Source organism: Cupressus sempervirens, chromosome 5, assembly GCF_028749045.1.
Source record: "Cupressus sempervirens isolate cs-2001-9-10 chromosome 5, ASM2874904v1, whole genome shotgun sequence".
Lineage (NCBI taxonomy): Eukaryota > Viridiplantae > Streptophyta > Pinopsida > Cupressales > Cupressaceae > Cupressus > Cupressus sempervirens.
The window spans coordinates 492700049-492720220 of record NC_143122.1 but is presented as its reverse complement, the minus strand read 5'-3'; the positions used below and the strand labels follow the sequence as shown (position 1 = coordinate 492720220).

The following is a 20172-nucleotide window of genomic DNA, read 5'->3' as shown; positions in this document are numbered from 1 at the left end:
AAGCAAGTTGCACTCAGGCAAGTTACTGAAACAACATTCTCACTTCTAGACATACCACTACGTTTCGGTAACTGATCCTGGGACATGCGAGACATTTCGTAGAGGCGAGGAAGAGTTTCATCCACATAAACAACTACTAATGAATCCACTCCCTCTGCCGGGTCATCTGGACAATCATTTGCCACCTTCAACTTAGCCTGGTTTAAAAGACAAAAGAAGAAATTTAAAATTAACAAAGCAAGCTGCACACTCACAACAGCCAGCTAGAAATCAATGTCCCGTGCAGAAGCTACAATATTACATACTCTGTATAGAAAATAGTTGAATTTTTTTTTACCTCCATATCATCCTTCAAGTATTTACAACGTATATTTGAAGCTCCCAAAACAATGACATGAGGCCGTTGATCCATAATAAACTTTGAAAGCCGCTGCCAGTCATTTTCCTTCCGTTTTTGCACATCTGGATTCTTTGACCGGGCACTCAAATATGATGTGAAAAGAATATCCAGCACTTCACCTGAAGCATCAAGCATCACAAATGTTGTAGGATCTTTACCAGACCCCTGGCAGCAGGACATTACACGTGTTCCAGAATGCTCCATGTTATCAGACTTACTATGCCGATATGGAGCAACTGACACTTTCTTCCAGAGCTGCGCCTTATAATCCTCAATCAGACAACTTTTAGCTCTCATAGATAATACCATCCTAGCTTCCTTCTCCATACCAGGTAGAATGTAGTTGCAAAGGGCATCCTTTAGTATTAATTTGCGCTGCACATTCCACAGCTGAGAAGTTTGGGTCGCCTTATGACTAAAATAGTAGTTTTCAAATTCAGACATTACAGATTTCTCTAATGCATCTCTTGACAGACAGATGGTAACTTGAAGAAGTTTCTCTGCTTCGGCTTTCTGAATGAGAAGCCATTCTGCATTATCAAACATTCTTATCGGCTTATTAACTAACCATTTCACCCTGGCAAACTGATGGAAGTCATCGATCCTATTGTTGCCATCATCTGTGGGTCTTGTAGATAAATCTGCCTGCTCCATATAGATATGGCGGACAAATTCCTTAACTGCTGGCTCACAACTTATCTCAACAGCCACCTAGAGAAATCCCCAATATGTGACACTCAATTAAAATGAACCATAAATGAGACAAACAAGATGAGAAAATATGTTATATCAAAATACACACCATGTGCCTGGCACCTTTTAGGACTGACTGGGCGTCTTTAAACTCTCCACTGAGTAATTTAGCTGCAACATCATCTGGCGTATTACTAGTGTCTTCAATCTCATGTAACTACAGAAAAAATGATAAAACAGAAACCTTAGTTACAATTGGGTCATCCTTCTCACCCTAACTAGGAATTAATATGATAAAGAATACAGAGTAAATGTATGCATAATCTGGGTACCTTATGCTTGAGTGATAGATTTTTGCCAAGTTGTTCAGGAGTTAGGCCAAACTCTTTTGTTACAGCTGCCAATCCAGACTTACGACAAATGCTGTACATAGATTTCTGGCTCGGTCTTTTGAACTGTCCTTGTTCTACCACAGCCTCGTCAGGAGGAAAATGCAAGTTAAATTTTGCATCTATATCATCGGCAGTTCGTTCAGACTCTGCATTATCAAGAGACTGCAAAATTGAATCTAACAGTCTCAATTTGAGAGGGTCTCTATTTGCTTCTTCTCCAGCACACTTCTCATAAGCTGCTTTAAGAGCATTTTTCCTTCTTTTAAGTAAAATCCACTTTCTATCCCAGAAATGTATTGCCCACAGTGCCTACAAAATCATATAAAACATAAGTAGCCATCTATGTGACTGTATTGCATAAAAGGTGTTCTTAGCTGATGAATGCCTTACCTTATACATTCTTAATTTACCACATGAATCATTATCTGCAGATTCTATACAGTCATCCTCTTGATCTTGAAGTAACTTGCAGCACAACTCTTTCCGATACATAGCAATGAATGGAACCTAGCATTAAATTTATATAAAAACTCAGATGTTTTGAGAATTTTATAGTCCATCAGTCCCTTGCAACTAGAACAGATTCATTACTCAACAAACGTAAGGGAATCTGTTTTCTCTTTGATTGAAAAACAAGATAGGAACTTACTTCCAGTTTTAGATCATGACACATCTGCAATACATTAGAAATTTCCTTTAAAACTTCTTCCTTGTCCATCTCTGTAATGGACTGGGATCCCTTCCTCATTGGTATGGCTAGTGAACCAAATACTTGCTCATATATCCACTTTGCTTCTGGTAAAGTATCCTCGTTCTGTGAATATGGACCGCTTATTTCTTCAGAGAGCTGAAGAAATCAATGGAGAGTTTGAAATCTTTATTAGAAGAGAACAGCAAGTGATAACTTAGTAAACTAGGCTAACAAATTACACCTGGCTGATAAGAACTACTACTAACTGTTTTCAACATTATCACCAAAACCATCTTAGCCATAGGAGTTCAAACACAAAAAATGAAAGAAATAGTATTATCAATAAATTGTAATTTATACACACTTGAAAGCGCTCTGGCAAGTCTGTTTCTCGTATTTGATCATCCTTTCTTGTCATATAATTCTCAGCTAAAATACTTGGTTCAAACTCATCCTCTAATCTTTTTGAGCTTAGATCATCAGCAAGCCCCTCATCCAAGCCTTTGACTTTCAACCCTTTCTTTTGACGAGTCAAACGTTTGTCCACACCACCAAATGTGTCTCGCGCTTTCTTCTTTTCTGAAGATGAAATGCTTCGAGCTTGTTTGACCCCTCTCTTTTTCGATCTCCTACTTCTTTTAGAGCACGATCAATGCATTTCAGTTTGATAAAACAACACCAAACAAAATGGAGACAAGGTAAAAATATACAATTATAAAATAGCATTTTTCTTCACGAAATTCCTGTTAAGAGAATCATAATGAACAAAGCTGCCCTTAGCTTGAATTATACCTCACAGGTAAATCACTTGCATCCATTTCTTCATCCTCAACTATAAAATCTGCCATCTCATCTTCTTCCTCCATGTCCTCTTCTTCAACTTGGTCTTCATCTTCGACAAGCTCATCTCCTGCAAGTTCAACAGACAAATCCAAGCAATCAAATATAGCTCTGCTTGCATTAATATACATTCAATGCAATCAAGCTAAGCAATAATGAAGTATCACCTAACCTGTCATCATCCATGCTTGCAAACATACCTTCATCATCCCCAAATAAGCTACATGTAGATTTTTTCTCAGCAGTGGTGGTTGTGTGCTCACCATCCTCCATCTCATTGTCGTGAAAAAAGCTTGTCTTTGCGCCCATGTCATTGTTCTTCCCAGCCTTCTTGAGACGCTTAAACTGCTTCCTACCCTGTTTTGAAACCAAAACATAACAGACTAATTACCTTTGCTCTCTGTGGAAGGCAAACCAACACCAAAAAAAAACTTGAGATTCTATCTCATAACTCACGGGCTTAGACCAATCAAAGCCAGTAACATTGGCCTCCTGTAGCAATTGGTAGTCCTCTTCATCAAGTTCATTATTCCCATTTGCCTCCCTAAGCACCAAAAAAAGGTTTGATGTCATTCACAATGGAGGGTAATAATACTCTCTAGAACTGTTAAAACGAGGATACTCAAATATGTTGAGGATGAATACCTTTTCTTTTTCTTCTTTTTACTTGCCTTTCTTTCTTCACAGCTACCTTCTCCTAGCTCATCTTCAACATCATCAACAATAAAATCATCCTTCTCGTAATCATCATGCCCATCTGCATATGACCATCCCAATAATTTGAGTAGACTATTATGATATTTTAAATTTATCTTTAAAACTGTGCTCAAGGTTACCATGTTAGAACAGGTTTCTTATTTCATAGATGAGAATATGAGGTAATAATTAATAAACTGAACAAAATCTTTCGCACCATTCCAGATATACATGCAATCGTATCATAGGGAAATTTCAAATATACATTTACCTTCTTCACCCTCTTCACCCCCTGCTTCAACTGCCTCTATATCAAATGCATGCATGATATTATCTTCATCATACTCTGCCAAACAAATCAAAGAGAACCCCAACAAAGGTAAGCTTCAGACCAGAACCAGACTCTAAAAAGAAGTTACAGGTCAATCAGAAATCACCACAGGACAAGGTATCCCCACAAGTGAAAACAAAAAGATAAGCAAAATAAATAAGTATCAATTCTTCATCTTGCTTTTCCTTTAGAAACGATGAAGCAGTTTGACTTTGATAACTAAAGCAACATTCCAAGAAAAAAAAAACAAAGGAAAGACATTCAAAACATTAAACAGTAAAATAAAGACGACCCTTTGCATCGTGCTTTTGTGAAAATAAAAGCAATGAAACAGTAAACCTACAAGTTTAAGACTAGGTTGGACAAAATAGCTTCAAACAACAATATCCTCGTAAAGATGTTTACAGGAAAATGCCTGTATATGCCAAAACCTGAAATTAAAGAAGTCAATAAGAGAAGTTACAAAGTGGCGCAATTACCTGGCAACAACTCACAAATGACAGTTATTATAGGGAACAACAATAATGCACCTAGTAGTCAACAAATGAGGGTTCAAAAGCATATGGTCATAAAGCTATATCCTACGACCAAATAGCTAAAATTTCCGAGTTGAAATCATAACACACAACTGTGGACTTTAAAACCATAAATCAGAACATGTTCTGAATAAACTGAATGAGGTATAACTATTGTGAAAGCGACTTCTTCAAGCTGGTCATCAGTCAGCTCATTTCGAAGTACATGGTTGTCATCACAATGGGGAAAACTTACAATTTATTAGTAATTTGTGCTTATAATCTACACCATTATAACAAGGTCTTAGCATACTAGAACATGATTGCAACAGAAAAAGTTAGAATGGATTGCATTTAGGCCTAGCAAGCTGCCCATATACTGTGTTGTACTCAAAAGACTTGTTAATAAGAAAACTTCAACATTCCAGAATATGAATCCTTGGATTTCTAAGTGAGTACAGAACACAAAAATCAACTGGTTCATAGATCAATATCCAGAATCCTAGATACACATAGCTACAGAAAACACCACAATACGAATGTACTTAATTTGAAAAGGGTTTTTGGCACAGGAACTGTCCAGAGAAGCCATTTTCCAGTGCTCAGACACAACAATACACCCTGATCTTTGTGACAGGAACAACCTCCAATAATGGCAGAATGCACCCAAAGCTAGTGGTGCTCCATGTACCTTGATGACTTCGATTATCTCCACACATCGCAAAGTTCTTGTCAGCAGATCATTCTCTAATTGAAGAGTCATGAAGCTACTTGACAATTCTAGACAACTGTTATGAAAGGTTAGAAGTTTAATTTAGTTACCAGATTCACTCCAGCTACCCTCAATATCCGGCTCAGTTCAGTACAAGGTCTGGTCCTTCTCAAATTCGCCTGCATCACTGCTAATTCTGTGAGAAGAACCTGGACAGAATTTGTAAAAAATTTCATAGAATTTGCTGTGCAGTGGTCGAACATTCAAACATCATCTATGACCAACAAGCAATATCCCAAAATTCGCACCTAACAATTCATACCTTCATGCCAAGGGATCATGTCAACTGCCAACTTGGATGGTGTATCAAGAAGGGAATTATTTTCTCTGTTGTAGAGCTGAAAATTGCATACCCTGTTTGCAACTTGAGTTAAAGTCTTGAAACCACTTTAGTGTCAATTCCCCTAGCATTTATGTATGCTCCATTTGAGCCCTTGCATCAACCTTTTCCCTCTCAAGATGCTCAAAATCCATGTCAACACTTATCTTTCAGCATCACCTTCCCATTACTCCTATGTTATCCTTGCTCTCTGTCATTTTTGAGCATGATACATTTGAACACTAGCTCGCATAGACATCCGCACATCACGCATTCGTTCACCAACATCTTAACATTCAAATGTCGACCATGTGCATGCTTTCCTCTTGTCGCTTAATTTTGTCGATGGAACGGCCTGGAATCTTCTAGAATGGTCAGGAAAATTCATCCACCAACATCTTAACATTCAAATGTCAGTCATGTGCATGCTTTGCTCTTGTCACTTTCTTTTGTCGATGGAATAGCCTAGAATTTTTCCCTCCTATTCCTCTTTAGATTGTGGTCTTTTCCTCTCTCTCTCTCTCTCCCTCTCCCTCTCTCCCTGAAAAATATCTCTTCTGCTCTAGCATTATCTTGGCTTTCACAACTCTCTTGCTCACTTGCCAAGCAATCTCTCATAACATACTTGGTAATCCTTCTATCTTATGTGTTCCTTTGAACATTTTGGGATTCATTATGTCCCTTTCTATCAATATCATTTTATTTCATGCAATAGGGGTTTTCCTCCACTAGCAAGGTTTGTTTCTATTTGCATAACGCATGTAATAGGGGTTCTCCCCCATCTCACGAGGCTTATTTCTATTACATTATCATTTATTTATTTATTTATGTCCCTTTAGATTGTGGTCATGTGCATGCTTTCCTCATGTCACTTTCTTTTGTCGATGGAATAGCCTAGAATTTTTCCCTCCTATTCCTCTTTAGATTGTGGTCCCTTTCTATCAATATCATTTTATTTCATGCAATAGGGGTTTTCCTCCACTAGCAAGGTTTGTTTCTATTTGCATAACGCATGTAATAGGGGTTCTCCCCCATCTCACAAGGCTTATTTCTATTACATTATCATTTATTTATTTATTTATGTCCCTTTAGATTGTGGTCATGTGCATGCTTTCCTCATGTCACTTTCTTTTGTCGATGGAATAGCCTAGAATTTTTCATGTGCATGCTTTCCTCTTGTCACTTTCTTTTGTCGATGGAATAGCCTAGAATTTTTCCCTCCTATTCCTCTTTAGATTGTGGTCTTTTCCTCTCTCTCTCTCTCCCTCTCCCTCTCCCTCTCTCCCTGAAAAATATCTCTTCTGCTCTAGCATTATCTTGGCTTTCACAACTCTCTTGCTCACTTGCCATAGCAATCTCTCATAACATACTTGGTAATCCTTCTATCTTATGTGTTCCTTTGAACATTTTGGGATTCATTATGTCCCTTTCGATCAATATCATTTTATTTCATGCAATAGGGGTTTTCCTCCACTAGCAAGGTTTGTTTCTATTTGCATAACGCATGTAATAGGGGTTCTCCCCCATCTCACAAGGCTTATTTCTATTACATTATCATTTATTTATTTATTTATCTTCGTGATCTATCTATCTAGTTGTCGTGGAGCTAGAAATACCAAAGAAAGGACTTGACGGAGGCAAGTCTCCAAACAGCCCCAAATAATTTTCCCTCTTTTGCATGTGTGTAGGATTTATTTGAAGCATTCAAATGCACAAAGGCTTGCTTGTATTTAATTATCTAGTTGGTTTTCATCACTATCATATAATATTTTTTGTTATATTTCTAATTCTAGAATTTCTAGGTATCTTAAGTACAAACCTTGATTTTCATCAAATTGTAAGCCTTTTTTGATGTCGTTTGTATAGGACAATAGTGCATTGCAGAAATGTTTGGGCACCACACTGGCGTCTTTGGCCAAGACGCTCAGATTTGGACTGAAGACTCTCTGTAGTCTGGTTTTCCTATTTTTGCAACTAGAATATTCTCTCGCTTCATCTATAATAAGATATTTCCATTGGTTTAGCTAGTTAAAGATATTTGAGTGTATGTCGTGAACCTGGCTCTCAAGGAAAGATAAGTTTTGTTTGGCAGGGTCAAATTTATGACATTACATCTATAAATAAGAGATATATTGACATTGAAAAAATTAATCAGCTTCTTTAAAATTATAATAATCTTGTCGAATTTTTGTACATGGGTGTAGCCATTAGCTATGGCATTTACAATAATCTGTGAATTAACTTCTAGGTGGAAGTTCCACACTGATTTGTTTAGGCATCTCAACTGCTAGAAGCATAGATTGAGCTTTTGCCTCATTGTCAGTGCTATCAACAAGCTTCTTTCACTCAACTACTAAAGTGTTGCTTGTTGCATCCCTAGCCACACACCCCACCCCAAATGGCCCGAGTTACCTATTGAGGCCCCATCAAAATTTATCTTAACCCAACCATCATCTGGTTAGACTGGTTTAATCCAATCCACATCATCCCTCTTACAACTTGATGGTGCCCAAATTTTTGCAAAATTAGGGTTCCCATTTGAGCACCCTCTCTATTTTGTTATGCTAAAAATTAGTGTTATATCTTGCATGTTTATGAACTTTTGATATGAATTTTCCTTTATCTCTAAGTCACAACTTCATAAGCCTTGAAATTTACATACATTGTTGTCTTCCATTAACCAATTCTAAAGAGGTTACCATATCTTTTAACCCAGCATTCACCTTATCTAACTTATCCTATATTTTCATCCTATTCATTATGACAATTATACATTTAAACAAAAGGCTGTCCCAGGATTACATCTTTCAAAGAAATCAACCATTGCCATTATAAGGCAAGGCAGTACAAGCTGTATCTAGATTTTTTGTGAACAGATCAAAGGTGCCCAGGAATTGATCTAAATTTGGTGAAGATGATCCCTATCAATGATGAGCTTATAAGAAGTGAATGAGATGACTGTAATTGATTGCGAATTTTAGCCTGTGGAGTAAACTGAGACATCTAAAAATAGCACGATGCAACAGGATTTGCATCTGTCTAATGTAAATAAAGGTTTTGTTTCACATGAAAGCAAGATAACCAAATAATGAGAGGACAAATACTGCTATCCATACAATTACTGGGAGAGTGGGAAACAGTTCACCCATTTGTTTTTTAGCATAACCAGATTTGGCAGTCAGCATCAACAAATATGTTCTAGCTTTAAAAGAAAAGGAGTTGAAGCAGAAATTTACATCTTCTAACTTTGCATTTGATAATCCCATGAGATGTCATGTGGCAAATCTTATGAGAGAGATTAAATTTGCTAGTATTCATGACCTTGAAGTAATAGCTTTTGCATTCATCTCCAGGTGTCCCACTTTGATTGCCTCAACATCCAAGGATGGCACTATAAGAATATAGAGAGATCAGGAATTTGTTCCAATTACTAGATTTGCAATATATGAAGGATTGCTTGTTGACTTAGTTTCATGTTTATCTCTGTTTTATAATGATCTGCATATGATCCTTACATACAGGGGTCCAGGAAATTGAGAATTGAAGCTCTAGGAGCCGTTTGATTCTTCTTGTTTAGTTCAAGCAGAAAGTCAATACAAAATAGAAGAAATTAGTGTTATGCGTCACAAAAATATATATCTGGTAAAGAACGGAAGCTTGGTGAAAATTAGATGCCTGTGTTTGATTATAAGCTGCCTATGATTGATTTTGAAGAGGATCAACAGTATGTATATTGTTGTCAATGCTCGATATGAAGAATAAATGCCAGAAGGAAAATATACATATGCATATACCCTGTCTCTGATTGGAATATGACGTGAGTTTTTTGGTTATTATAAAACTCCAAACATATGTGGCAGCGATTGTCAGTGTTTAAACGACAAATGAAAGTATACGCAGCAACGTCAAACATTTGTCATGTCATTAGTCAGCAATAATAATGATCAAGTCGGGAGCTATTTGGAGGATAACCTACACCCAAACTAGCAAAAAGCGAATGGAGGAAATCAATAAATAAAACACTTGCCGAAAATTGGGATGATGCGGACAGTTTTATAGTTTGGCCGATGAATAATTAAAACATGAATTACCAGCAAATATGATCTTGTTTAGATGGCACGATCGACATATGACTGGGGGGGGGGGGGAGGGGCTACTGTAAATATTTTGGGATCTTTGTGGACATCAAGGCGATTAATTATGATGCACAGTGATGGTAAACAAGGGATACAGTTTGATGGAAAGGATGCCTTTAGGAACCTCCATGCCTATGGAAAGCAAATACTTTGCAAGCCTTTGAACATCCATTCTAAGTATACACAGGAGATTTTTTTTTGAAGTTGTGTACCCCTTATTGGCAATATTAAAACAAAATATTTAGTTATCAGCTAAACACGATAGCCGTTTATATTGAGCAGTTCATTACTTTGACATTAGTCAAAATATGAAAAGGTGGGATTAAAGTTTTTTGAGAGTTTTATAAAAGGTTATAAAGTCTGTAAGATACGTCTCTTCGTAAAGAGACATAATGCTTATATGAAATGAAAAGATTGAGTCATTATTTGAAAGAAAAAAAAAAAACAGAAATAATAAGCATGGTTACCAGGAGACCCGTCTCCCCCCTAAAAGTGGCGTCTCGGAGACCGAGACGCGTCTCGGAGACTTTTCGCGTCTCCGGAGACCTCAAAAAAGGTTGGAGACTTCATGACGAAGTCTCCTGAAGTCTCCCCGTCTCCTAATCCAAAAAGTGAAGTCTCCCCGAAGTCTCCTGATAAAATATAGATGTAAAATATAATATTAAATAATTTTATATATTTTAGCCCTCATTTAAATGTTTTTAGTGCAAAAATCTAAGGTACTATATGAATTCCGTAACAACTGCTTGGTGATGTACGTGACCTACAAGAACACGATACAAGTCTAAGACAACATATTGGAAGCTGTACAGGATTGCAGTAAAGATCCCAAATCACATAAATTTATGCGGCTGAGGAATTAGGGTGCAAAAACTGTTGTTAGTGCATTAGAAGATAGTATTACGTATGTTACAGAAATCTGATATGCAAATGCTTGATAATAGTATTATTCCTCATGAAAACCAAGCATCTATTTGCTGATAAAGACTGAGCGATAACAGTGATAGACTAGAGGTTTTATGTATGTTAACATGAATGTATTTGGTCCCATATTTCTGTTTTTTCAAGAGGATATCATGTTTCAGTTTGATGTATAAGTCGTATTTGTTATTCGTACCTGTTTATCTGCTGTTGGCAATATCCTAGTACCAATATAGGAATCTTTGTTAGTTGAATCTGTGTAACTGGAAAAAAAACACTATTACAAAATGATTTACTCCCTTTTAAACTAAGCAATCCTAACTCTTAGTTAGAAAATGAAAATCCTAAGTGTGTCTCTATGCATGCATTGATGTTGAATAATTCAATAATTTTCACAAATTTTTTGTAGCAATGCCAATTTTTCAGGTTTTAAAATCTATTTCAGTAATGTACTTCTGTATTTGACCACTTATTATTATTATAATCTTTGACAGTTTGACTCTATGAATCTATTTTAATTTTTAATGTGACAACACTAGTATTATTAATTTATTATTTACTTTAGTCTTTTAGTCTTACGGTATTACTATTTTGAAATTTTGAAATTTTGTATTTACTTTTAGTATTAGGCTCTTTAAGTTTAAACTATTAAAAATTTATTTTTAAAAAAAAAAAAAAAAAAATTTTGCCGTCTCCAAGTACCCTCGTCTCCTATTTGAAAAATTGCCGTACCGGTACCAGTACCAGTACCGGAGACCTCAAAGTCTCCCCGTCTCCCGGTGACCTTGATAATAAGCAAGACAATCATTGTAAAAAACATCCAGATTGTCTGTAAGGAGATATAAGTATATTAAGGCATGGCTTTGTTAATATAAATTCAAATATTATATTTCAATAATGAATAAAAAGTCTTTTTTGTTTATATTTATTTGAGGCAAAGAGATTAAAATTACAGTGTGGATTCATCCTTCATGATCAGTAAGGACATTATTGAATTATTTTGCCAAAGCTTTTGCATTGGATTTTTCCGCATTCTTTGTTAGACAAACAAAGTAGTGTAAAATAAATTTGCGTTTCCTCATCTCTGTCTAATCGGATTTCTCACCAAGAAAATTAAAATTCCTTTTGGACTAACATCGAATTGCATATAAAATTTATCTCTTGCAAAGCATAGGACTAACTGATGATATTTTAAAATATACATTGTCTCGCAAAGTTGTACAAGATAATCTTCATTGTGCTTGACTTTGTTGCCCGAATAAGCAAAGTCACTGGTCTTTTGAAGTCATCCAAATACAATTATTGGATTTGCGATTAAAATTGGCAATTCTTCTCTATATTTCCTTCTTACAAACATCAAGTCAATTATTGATAAAACTTATACAGTCAATCATTTCAAGCACTCACATTACTTTATTTTGATCAAGTTCAAAGACTTTGCCAGCCTAAGGACTCCACAAGTCTAATTTGATATATAAAAGCTTTGAACAAGGTGATCAGGTTCGAGAGGAAGGTTTACCCACCTAGGTTAGCGAAGCCTAAAGTGTAAGGGACTTTGGATTATTCTCATTCATTGGCCATAAGTGATTGGGTGATCCTATTTGAGAACTGGCAAAGCTCTTGGATTTCCAATCTGTGGTTTTGGGAACCAACACTGTTAAATATGTTAGCCTTGTGAGAAATTGAAATTAAATAATTTGTGCCTGTAGATCTATCATGTGTATCTATACTTTATTACAGTATTATATAATTGCTCATTGATTATATATATATATATATATTATCATACATATATATATAATATTATACATATATATATTACTAATATAAGTTGAGTATTTTACAATACCTTGTAATAACTTCTTGTTATTTATCATTACCTCTTAGCATCAAGTTTTATGTTAATTATTCGTAATCGACGTTAATCCTTTTGACCGGGTCTATCGGCCCCGCAAGCATTGTTCTCACTGTTATCACCGTTTATACTTACCAACAAGACAGTCTTTTCAATGGGATGTGTCTTCTTTCATGACCTGTAACAAACATATATAAATGCGATGGGATAGACTATGATCAATAACAAAGGCAATCAAAATCTATTCCCTATCGCATATCAATTATAATATATATTTTCAATACACTTGTAAACAAGATATTATCATATATAATTTTCTTATATTAATTACTTGAACAATTCAAATATTAATATCAAGATATTATAGTATGGTCATATCTACTTGAAGAACCTAAAGTCTTTCAAATCATTATATATAGAAATTGAGATTTTCACCAAAGAGAAAAATCTATATAAAAACTTTACAAACACAACTAATAGGATAAACCCTAAGAAGCCCATAGACAAGCTAGTATAATAGAATATTTAAATATACTGTATGATAGAATAATATAATATATTATATAAAATTGTAATATCATGTATTTTAATGAGAAGAATAATTAGAAGTCTAGATTATTTAGAAAAAAGAAGTGTTAAATGTTTTATATTCATATGCAACCAAACAAGGGGGGCCTGACCCTTCCAAAACAACAGCTCGAAGAAGTGTCGAAAAAATAAGCACATCAGCGCACAAGTCCCAACAAAAACAAACAAGGGCCCGAAATGGTACCCAAAACTACTTAAGTCGTTCTCAAATAGTGAGTAACTTGGATAATAAGGGGCCACATTTGGCCTCTATCAACAAAGGCCAAAGTAACAACAAACTATCAACATCCTACTCAAAGAAGCAAACTTGCAAAGGTGGAAAGGAAGAACCCCCAAGTCATCTTCATGAACACCACAAGGTATCCAATGCCCACTAGTAGTAGAGACCGTCACCTCCTTAGCAAATCCACTTCCCCCACTAGTATAGTCCCTTTTCACCTCATGATAAGGGCCCAACCTCTATAATGGCACAAAAGGTAGGGATCACAATGGAGTGCACATTGCAAATCCAGCCTATTTCCAAGAAACATCAAGAAGTAAGAGGCCAAATAGTGTTCCAAGCATCCTCCAACCCAATCCATGTCTCCACCTCTATAGGAAACATGTCCACCTCTGAAGGAATCAAAAAAGAGGAAGAAGCAAACACGTGCAAACTACTAATAATAGGCATACATCCCATCTCAACAGTGACAAGAATAGTCCCTAAATCATAAGGGACCTCCATCAAAAAACAACCAAAAGCCGATGAGAACCCTTGAAAATTGTTAGCCACCGGTTGACCACCAAGAACAACAAAATCATTTCTAAACAAGCAAGAGAATCATTTCCAAACAAGCAAGATAGGATAGACCAAACAATTTTAACAAAAGAGAAGCAAAAAAACGTAGCAACTTCCATTAACTAATAACATGAAAGGAATAACGCCTCCCAAAGAGCTTCCCCAACCAAACAATAGTTTGAGCATTGCCTTCCTATCACCCAAGAAACCCAAAATAGTTTGAATTACAAATGGGAGTGCAAGCTCATCTACCAAAAGTCACACCACCTCCATCATGTCCAGGATCACAAAAAGGGGGCCTCTAGCACACTGTGGATACCCAAAGCCCCTCTTCCTAGTTCCACATCTCCATCCAAGGGCAAAGCATTCTTGCAGAGATGGAATCATGGAAAGCAACCTCCCATTGATCCACATATAGCTCAAACCAAGAGATAGTCCACCACATTGGAAAAAAGTCCTCAAAAACCAACAAATGACAGGGAAAGCACCCATAAGGTCCCTTCTAGGTAGCTTCCTCAAAACCTCCTCACAACTAATAAACACATAAGGTATCCAAAAGAGTCATGAAACACCTAACCCCTTCCTTCATTTCAATCTTGATGACAACAGACAAAGGCAAAAGATACTAGAGAAGATTCCCCACACCTCTCTAACCCCAAACCAGAGAGCCATGTCTTTTCCCAACTACACTACCATAGCACGAGTCCCAAAAAATATCGGAGCCCTATATGGTACACAAAACAATGTACACACCAACAAAGAGATGAAAACTCCACAACATCACCCAGATATAGTAAACCCTGATCATAGTTTCTCCATTCATAGGGTAGCCTTTGAGGCAAGGGAAAAACTGAAGGTCACAGTACTAGTCTAACCCTGCCAAAAGCCGTCTACTACGACGAATCCAAGTGCATGGCAGTAGTTGGTACCCAACACCAAACATCGAGGTAAGAAGACCACCAACCCCTGTAGTTGCAAAGGGGAAATCACATTTGCAAGCAAAGCAAAAGAAGGTAGCGCAAACATTGGCCTTCGCTCCAACCTCCATATGAGCATCACCACCCTCCACACAATCATAAGGGCTAATGCCTATCATAGGGCCATCGAAAAACACAGTCAAAGGACTTAGAATCTCCATAATCCCTTTGACAAACCATTGACTATGCAAAAAAAGCCCTTACAACTGTCGCAGGAGAAAAGGGGCCAAAGCAACCATAATCGACTGCAGCATAGAAGCAACATCCACCAAAACCCTACGACAGATAGGGGATCTAGTAACCAACACAATACCATAGAAGACACACTCACCTTACACAAGGGGCGAAACCCAAGCAACATGAGCCCGAGCCCATCCTAGGGCACAAAATCAACCAAACCAAAGTCAAGAACACCAAAACACTAAAACACCTCCTGACTTGATTCAGATCTCCTTGGATCATCATCATCATCTCCCTTCCCTGAGTCTCTAGAAATCAAAAAACCATCTCTCACTCAAATGCTCCCTCCTAAGAACCATGTGTTGCCATAATAATATTAATGTATTAAATGCTAAAATAAAATTAGAAATTTATTATCAAAATGAATTTATTAGATTTTCAATAAGATTAATAAATATACAAATCTAGTAACTGCTTTTTCTAGACACCTTCACCTCTCACAAACACTACTATCCATGAAACATAGTTATGTCCCAACGTGGATGACAACATTGTTGATTTATGAATGAAACCTCAACTTGGCAAATAATTCTAAATATATAAAACTATGATATTAGAACCAAGGTAAACAAAATAGTGAATTGTTTTGAATCCTTTCAAATAATGGAATGATTGATGCACCATTTTTCTATAACAAGGGCATAAGAATTAGAAATTATTCCAACATTAGTTATAATTTATAAACAAACCTAGCCCCACATTGCATAATCATCACTCGCTTGACATCTATGAAAGTTGACTCCCAAAATCAATAATGTAATCGACTTCAATACTATATAGCAATACTATTTTCTTGGGCCACCACTATAATGCATTCGAACAATCTAGCTATGCAATTGGCATGAGAAAGAATGAATTCACAATTGGAACAAAGATTTATATTAATTTGACTTGTCTCAATGCTATTTTATAAGAAAATTGTAATCAACACATTCTAAATATTTTAAAACAAAAAAAAATCCTAGCCCATTTCCATACAATTTTTTATGGAAAAGTTTAATTAAAAGAGATCCTAATTTGTCAAATTTTTAACTTAAGATATCAAATTCAACAAATGTTGTGACATAGCTTAAAACCATAATTATGACCAAGGTTCATTAATTTATATTCAAGAACTTTGTAAAACTGGAAAAAAGAGTTAATTAGGCAACATCACCAAGCATATTAGTAGCAAAATGTTTATACTTGTGAAGCATGGGGTCGCATCCCCAAATTCTCGTCATTTCGGGGACAATGTTATCTCTTAGACGAGGGGACAAGTAAAGTACATCCCTAGCCGCTAAACAACCACTGCCATCAGGATGCCAAAGACACAGTTAAAATGGTAGCAACGTTGGGGGCGGCCCAAGGATACTTGCGCATCCCTCAACTATCCTAGGGTCTTCTAGGTATTTCCCATCCATGGCTGGTTAGAAAAAGAAGAAAATTATAAATGTCTATTTTCTACCTTTTGAGCCAATAGTCAAAACCTAATGTTGCAAGCCTCCAATGCCCCTCCAAACTATTAACACTCCAAAATCCTCACATTCACTCACAATTTCTATTAGAATTTCTAATGTTTCTTTAATGGTCATCTTAGTTAATCTTCAGTTTATTAGGTAGTTTCCTTTTTGTTTTTAGTTCACAATGATTCTTTGGAAACATCACCTTTGTAAATCTATATGAGTTTTCATCTCCTATGTTTAATACAACTACAACAACATCGAGTTACCATAACATGGAATCAAAGTAGGTCATGGGATTTCATACAATTTGGCTATTTTTTTAAGAATAATTTGAGCCTATTTTGATAGAGTTTTTTCCAAAATTTATTTTTTGATTTTATGAAAGAAAAAACGTAAGAGTTCTTATGAAAATTTTGTGGTTCGTCTTTGAAAATTTTTGCTGAAAATCGTTTTTGATCATGCAATTTCTTGGTTTCAGCAAGAGTCTCTCATTTTTTAAGATTGCATGTGAGTTGCATTTTCTTGCATGTTGCTTGCATGTGCATTTTCTTACATGTACTTGCATGTGTTATTTTAACATGCGAAGTCTCGTGTTTTATCACATGAGTATTTTCTTGATCAGTTTTCATAATTTTTCCCTCAAGAAAAATTTATGGGTTTTCATAAATTTTTTCCCTTAAAAAAATATTTGATGAATTTTCCCTCAAAAAATTTCTGATTCTATAATTCAAAAAGTTGTGGGATTCCTTTGCAGGTTTAATATTTTCTCTTCAAAATTTATCTGGTGGGTTTATAATTGTTTCCTCATAAATTATATGTTGGGTTTTACTATTTTTCCTCAAAAATGAAGTTGGATTTTGTTTAGTTTTCATTGATTTTTCACCTCAAGCATTGTGTTGGGTTTTCTTCAAATTTCCCCCTAAAAAATTGTGGTTTTTTGCAGTTTGTTTTGGGGCATCATGCTCATCTACAAAGTTTTGAGGGTTTATCAAGTTTTCCTCAAAATCGTGCTAGTTGTTCTCAATGTTTGTTATCCAACATCAGGTTGAATGTTTTGTGATGATTTCTAGTCTGAAATTTTGTTGATTCTAAGAGGGTTAGTGGCAAACTTATCTAAATGACGGAGTCAGTGGCAAGCTCATCTCTTTTTGCAAAGAATTCTAAAGAAGAGGGCACCCTTCTTTGTTATGTTTTAGACAGACTTTGGCTTCTTGGTCATTTACATTTTGCATGTCCAAGGGGGGTCCCAACAGTAGCAAAATGTCTTGAAGAATTTGCGACCAAAAGACAATAGTCAATGACCATTAAAAGAGGGTATAAGAATATTCTAATGTTTCTTTAATGGTCATCTTAGTTAGTCTTTAGTTTATTAGATGGTTTCTATTTTTGTTATTAGTTCACAATTGTTTCTTTTGGAAACATCGTCTTTGTAAATCTATATAAGGAGTTTTCATCTCCTCTATTTAATACAACTAGAACAACTTCAATTTACCATAACAATTTCATTTTAACAGGTTGGTTGAAGAAGTGCAAGAGAGTGAATAAATGAGTGTTATTGAGGTGATGCAAGTGCAAGACGAGTGAGGGGCTAGAAGTGGAAGTAGAGAGACCAAGTTGGAGGGATGTTGCAAGCCCAAGGTAGGTTCTATGACTTTTTTCAATTTTTTTGTTTTTTTTGTAAGATTTAATTTTCAGATTAGTCTTAAATCATGATTTCATTAACATGGCTACAAATACATATTCGTTGATTCATTGCAATGTTAGTGGTTTGTTGTTAATATTCTCATCACAATCCAACACCGGAATTTAAACTTTATTTGCAAATTTGCCTAACTAGGCTGAAAATTGTAGAATTATATATTTGTAAAATTAAAATTGAGGCAGCGGTGCACTATGAAACTATTGATTCTGAGTATGCACCTAAGGTTGCGAGTGACAATAAGGCTAAACCTAAAGCCCAAACTAGTTCCATGGTAAGTGCAGATAGAAATATAGAATGCCCCTTTACATATACTAGGGCTCCTTGTGATCTTAAGTCTCCTCTCAAAAAGCTGAAACAAAATTACCAAGCAGTCTAGGGACAATTGCAGCACAAGCTATGGAATTGCAACTTTTGTGAACTCAAAATTTTTGGCACAATACTAAATTTAATGTCTAGCTCCACATTCGAGGAAAAAGTGTGAAAGTGTTGTGAGGTTTTCACACCATCGCCCCACTACAAATTGGAACCCCCTTCTTTTCACTTGAGTTATAGGTGAAGATGGTCTTCGAGGTTTCAGCTAGCAACAACTTTGAGTCCCCAGGCCTTAGCAGGAATTTGATGGAGTTTGGGAGAAGGGTGAGAGTTCACAACTAATAGGGACCCTAAATTTAAGCTTGAGCAAGAATACATGCTCACCTTGAGGAGTCTACGAGAATGGCATAGTTTACTAAGTGTAGGAGGCTACAGGTTACATGAGGAGTTATTTTGAGGCCAGGATAAAATCTGCCTACCCTTGAGGATAAAATCTTCTCTACATCCAGATTGCCGCCCTCCCCAAACTTACACAATTCCACATTCCTGATACGTGTAATATGAGTTCAGTAATTAGAAGATGAAGCCATGAATCCAACGATGAAACAAAGTGAGATGAATTACTAAATGTTGCTGAAAATCAGATAAAGAAATAAAAGCTCTGGCAATCCTCGTGCACTCCTGATTTCCACCTTAAATGTAGGGCTTTAGGCATTGATGCTTTCCCCCTTCTAACATGCAAAATGACTTAACGAAATGAAAGATGGACTGATTCAACAAGTTATAATAGGCAAATTTTATTGGCAGAAACTTAGTGAGGAAGAGGGAAATCCTCTAAGGGTGGCAAGAAAGAATCCTCTCTACTTTCGTACAAGATTTTCACCCTTGTACAAAATTAAGAAATTTGGGTGAAATACCACTGGACTAATAGAGGGGCATAAGTATCAAACTAAGACTTCGTAAAAAAAAAATGGAGTGGGCAAATTTGGAAGATGTGTGATGGCAGAATATTAGGTAGAGAGAGGGAAAATCCTCCAAGGAGCCAAATTTCCACCCTCAAAAACTCAAGCATTCAGTCTTTTTGATAAAGGCATGATGCAAATGGAATGGTGAAAGGTCAAATTTTGAAGTAATTATTGAATTACGGATAAACAGAATTAAATTCGGTTTAGTATAATTTTAAAAATATGAAAATCCTTGGTAGGGCTGGAATCCGCCCCCTACTCAAGATTTTATCGTTAGCATGATCAGAATGTCTCGATTTGAAGTTTGAGGGTGAAAGAGGCTTGAAAGTGAATGAGGTTGGAATCGAAAAGTGCAAAATCCTCCCAACTCCTCAATTTCCACCTTGCCAAGAAAGAGATGGAAAAGGCTTGAAGAAAGGCAAGAGAAGAATCCTCAAGGCCTAGCAGATTTTGCCTACTTAAGAGGATTCCACAATCCTCTATGACCCTTAATTTCCGCCAGCTGATGGGTTCAATCTTGGCTTCATAGCTATCTGCTTTGGGTTATTGACACTAAAAGTATTGTCCTTAGTCTCCAAACAAGTGAAAAGGCAGAAAACAATGA

The 20172-nt window shown here is 36.1% G+C and overlaps 1 protein-coding gene across 6 annotated transcripts in view; it reads right to left on the bottom strand.

Moving 5' to 3' along the window:
• LOC149556878 (transcription elongation factor SPT6-like) overlaps nucleotides 1-20172 on the bottom strand; it is an 87726-nt gene that overhangs the window by 5007 nt on the left and 62547 nt on the right. For 4 of the 6 annotated variants that reach the window (XM_089831491.1, XM_089831492.1, XM_089831497.1 and 1 more), the window contains 12 exons: nucleotides 3984-4058; nucleotides 3662-3773; nucleotides 3473-3560; nucleotides 3217-3373; nucleotides 2969-3086; nucleotides 2541-2811; nucleotides 2135-2332; nucleotides 1876-1992; nucleotides 1426-1794; nucleotides 1203-1310; nucleotides 338-1111; nucleotides 56-197 (listed from right to left, as the gene is read on the bottom strand). In XM_089831491.1, coding sequence (XP_089687617.1) covers nucleotides 56-197; nucleotides 338-1111; nucleotides 1203-1310; nucleotides 1426-1794; nucleotides 1876-1992; nucleotides 2135-2332; nucleotides 2541-2811; nucleotides 2969-3086; nucleotides 3217-3373; nucleotides 3473-3560; nucleotides 3662-3773; nucleotides 3984-4058 — 2529 coding nt within the window. The remainder of the gene's footprint in view (nucleotides 1-55; nucleotides 198-337; nucleotides 1112-1202; nucleotides 1311-1425; nucleotides 1795-1875; nucleotides 1993-2134; nucleotides 2333-2540; nucleotides 2812-2968; nucleotides 3087-3216; nucleotides 3374-3472; nucleotides 3561-3661; nucleotides 3774-3983; nucleotides 4059-20172) is intronic. The other 2 variants (XM_089831493.1, XM_089831494.1) reach the window with 1 other exon arrangement.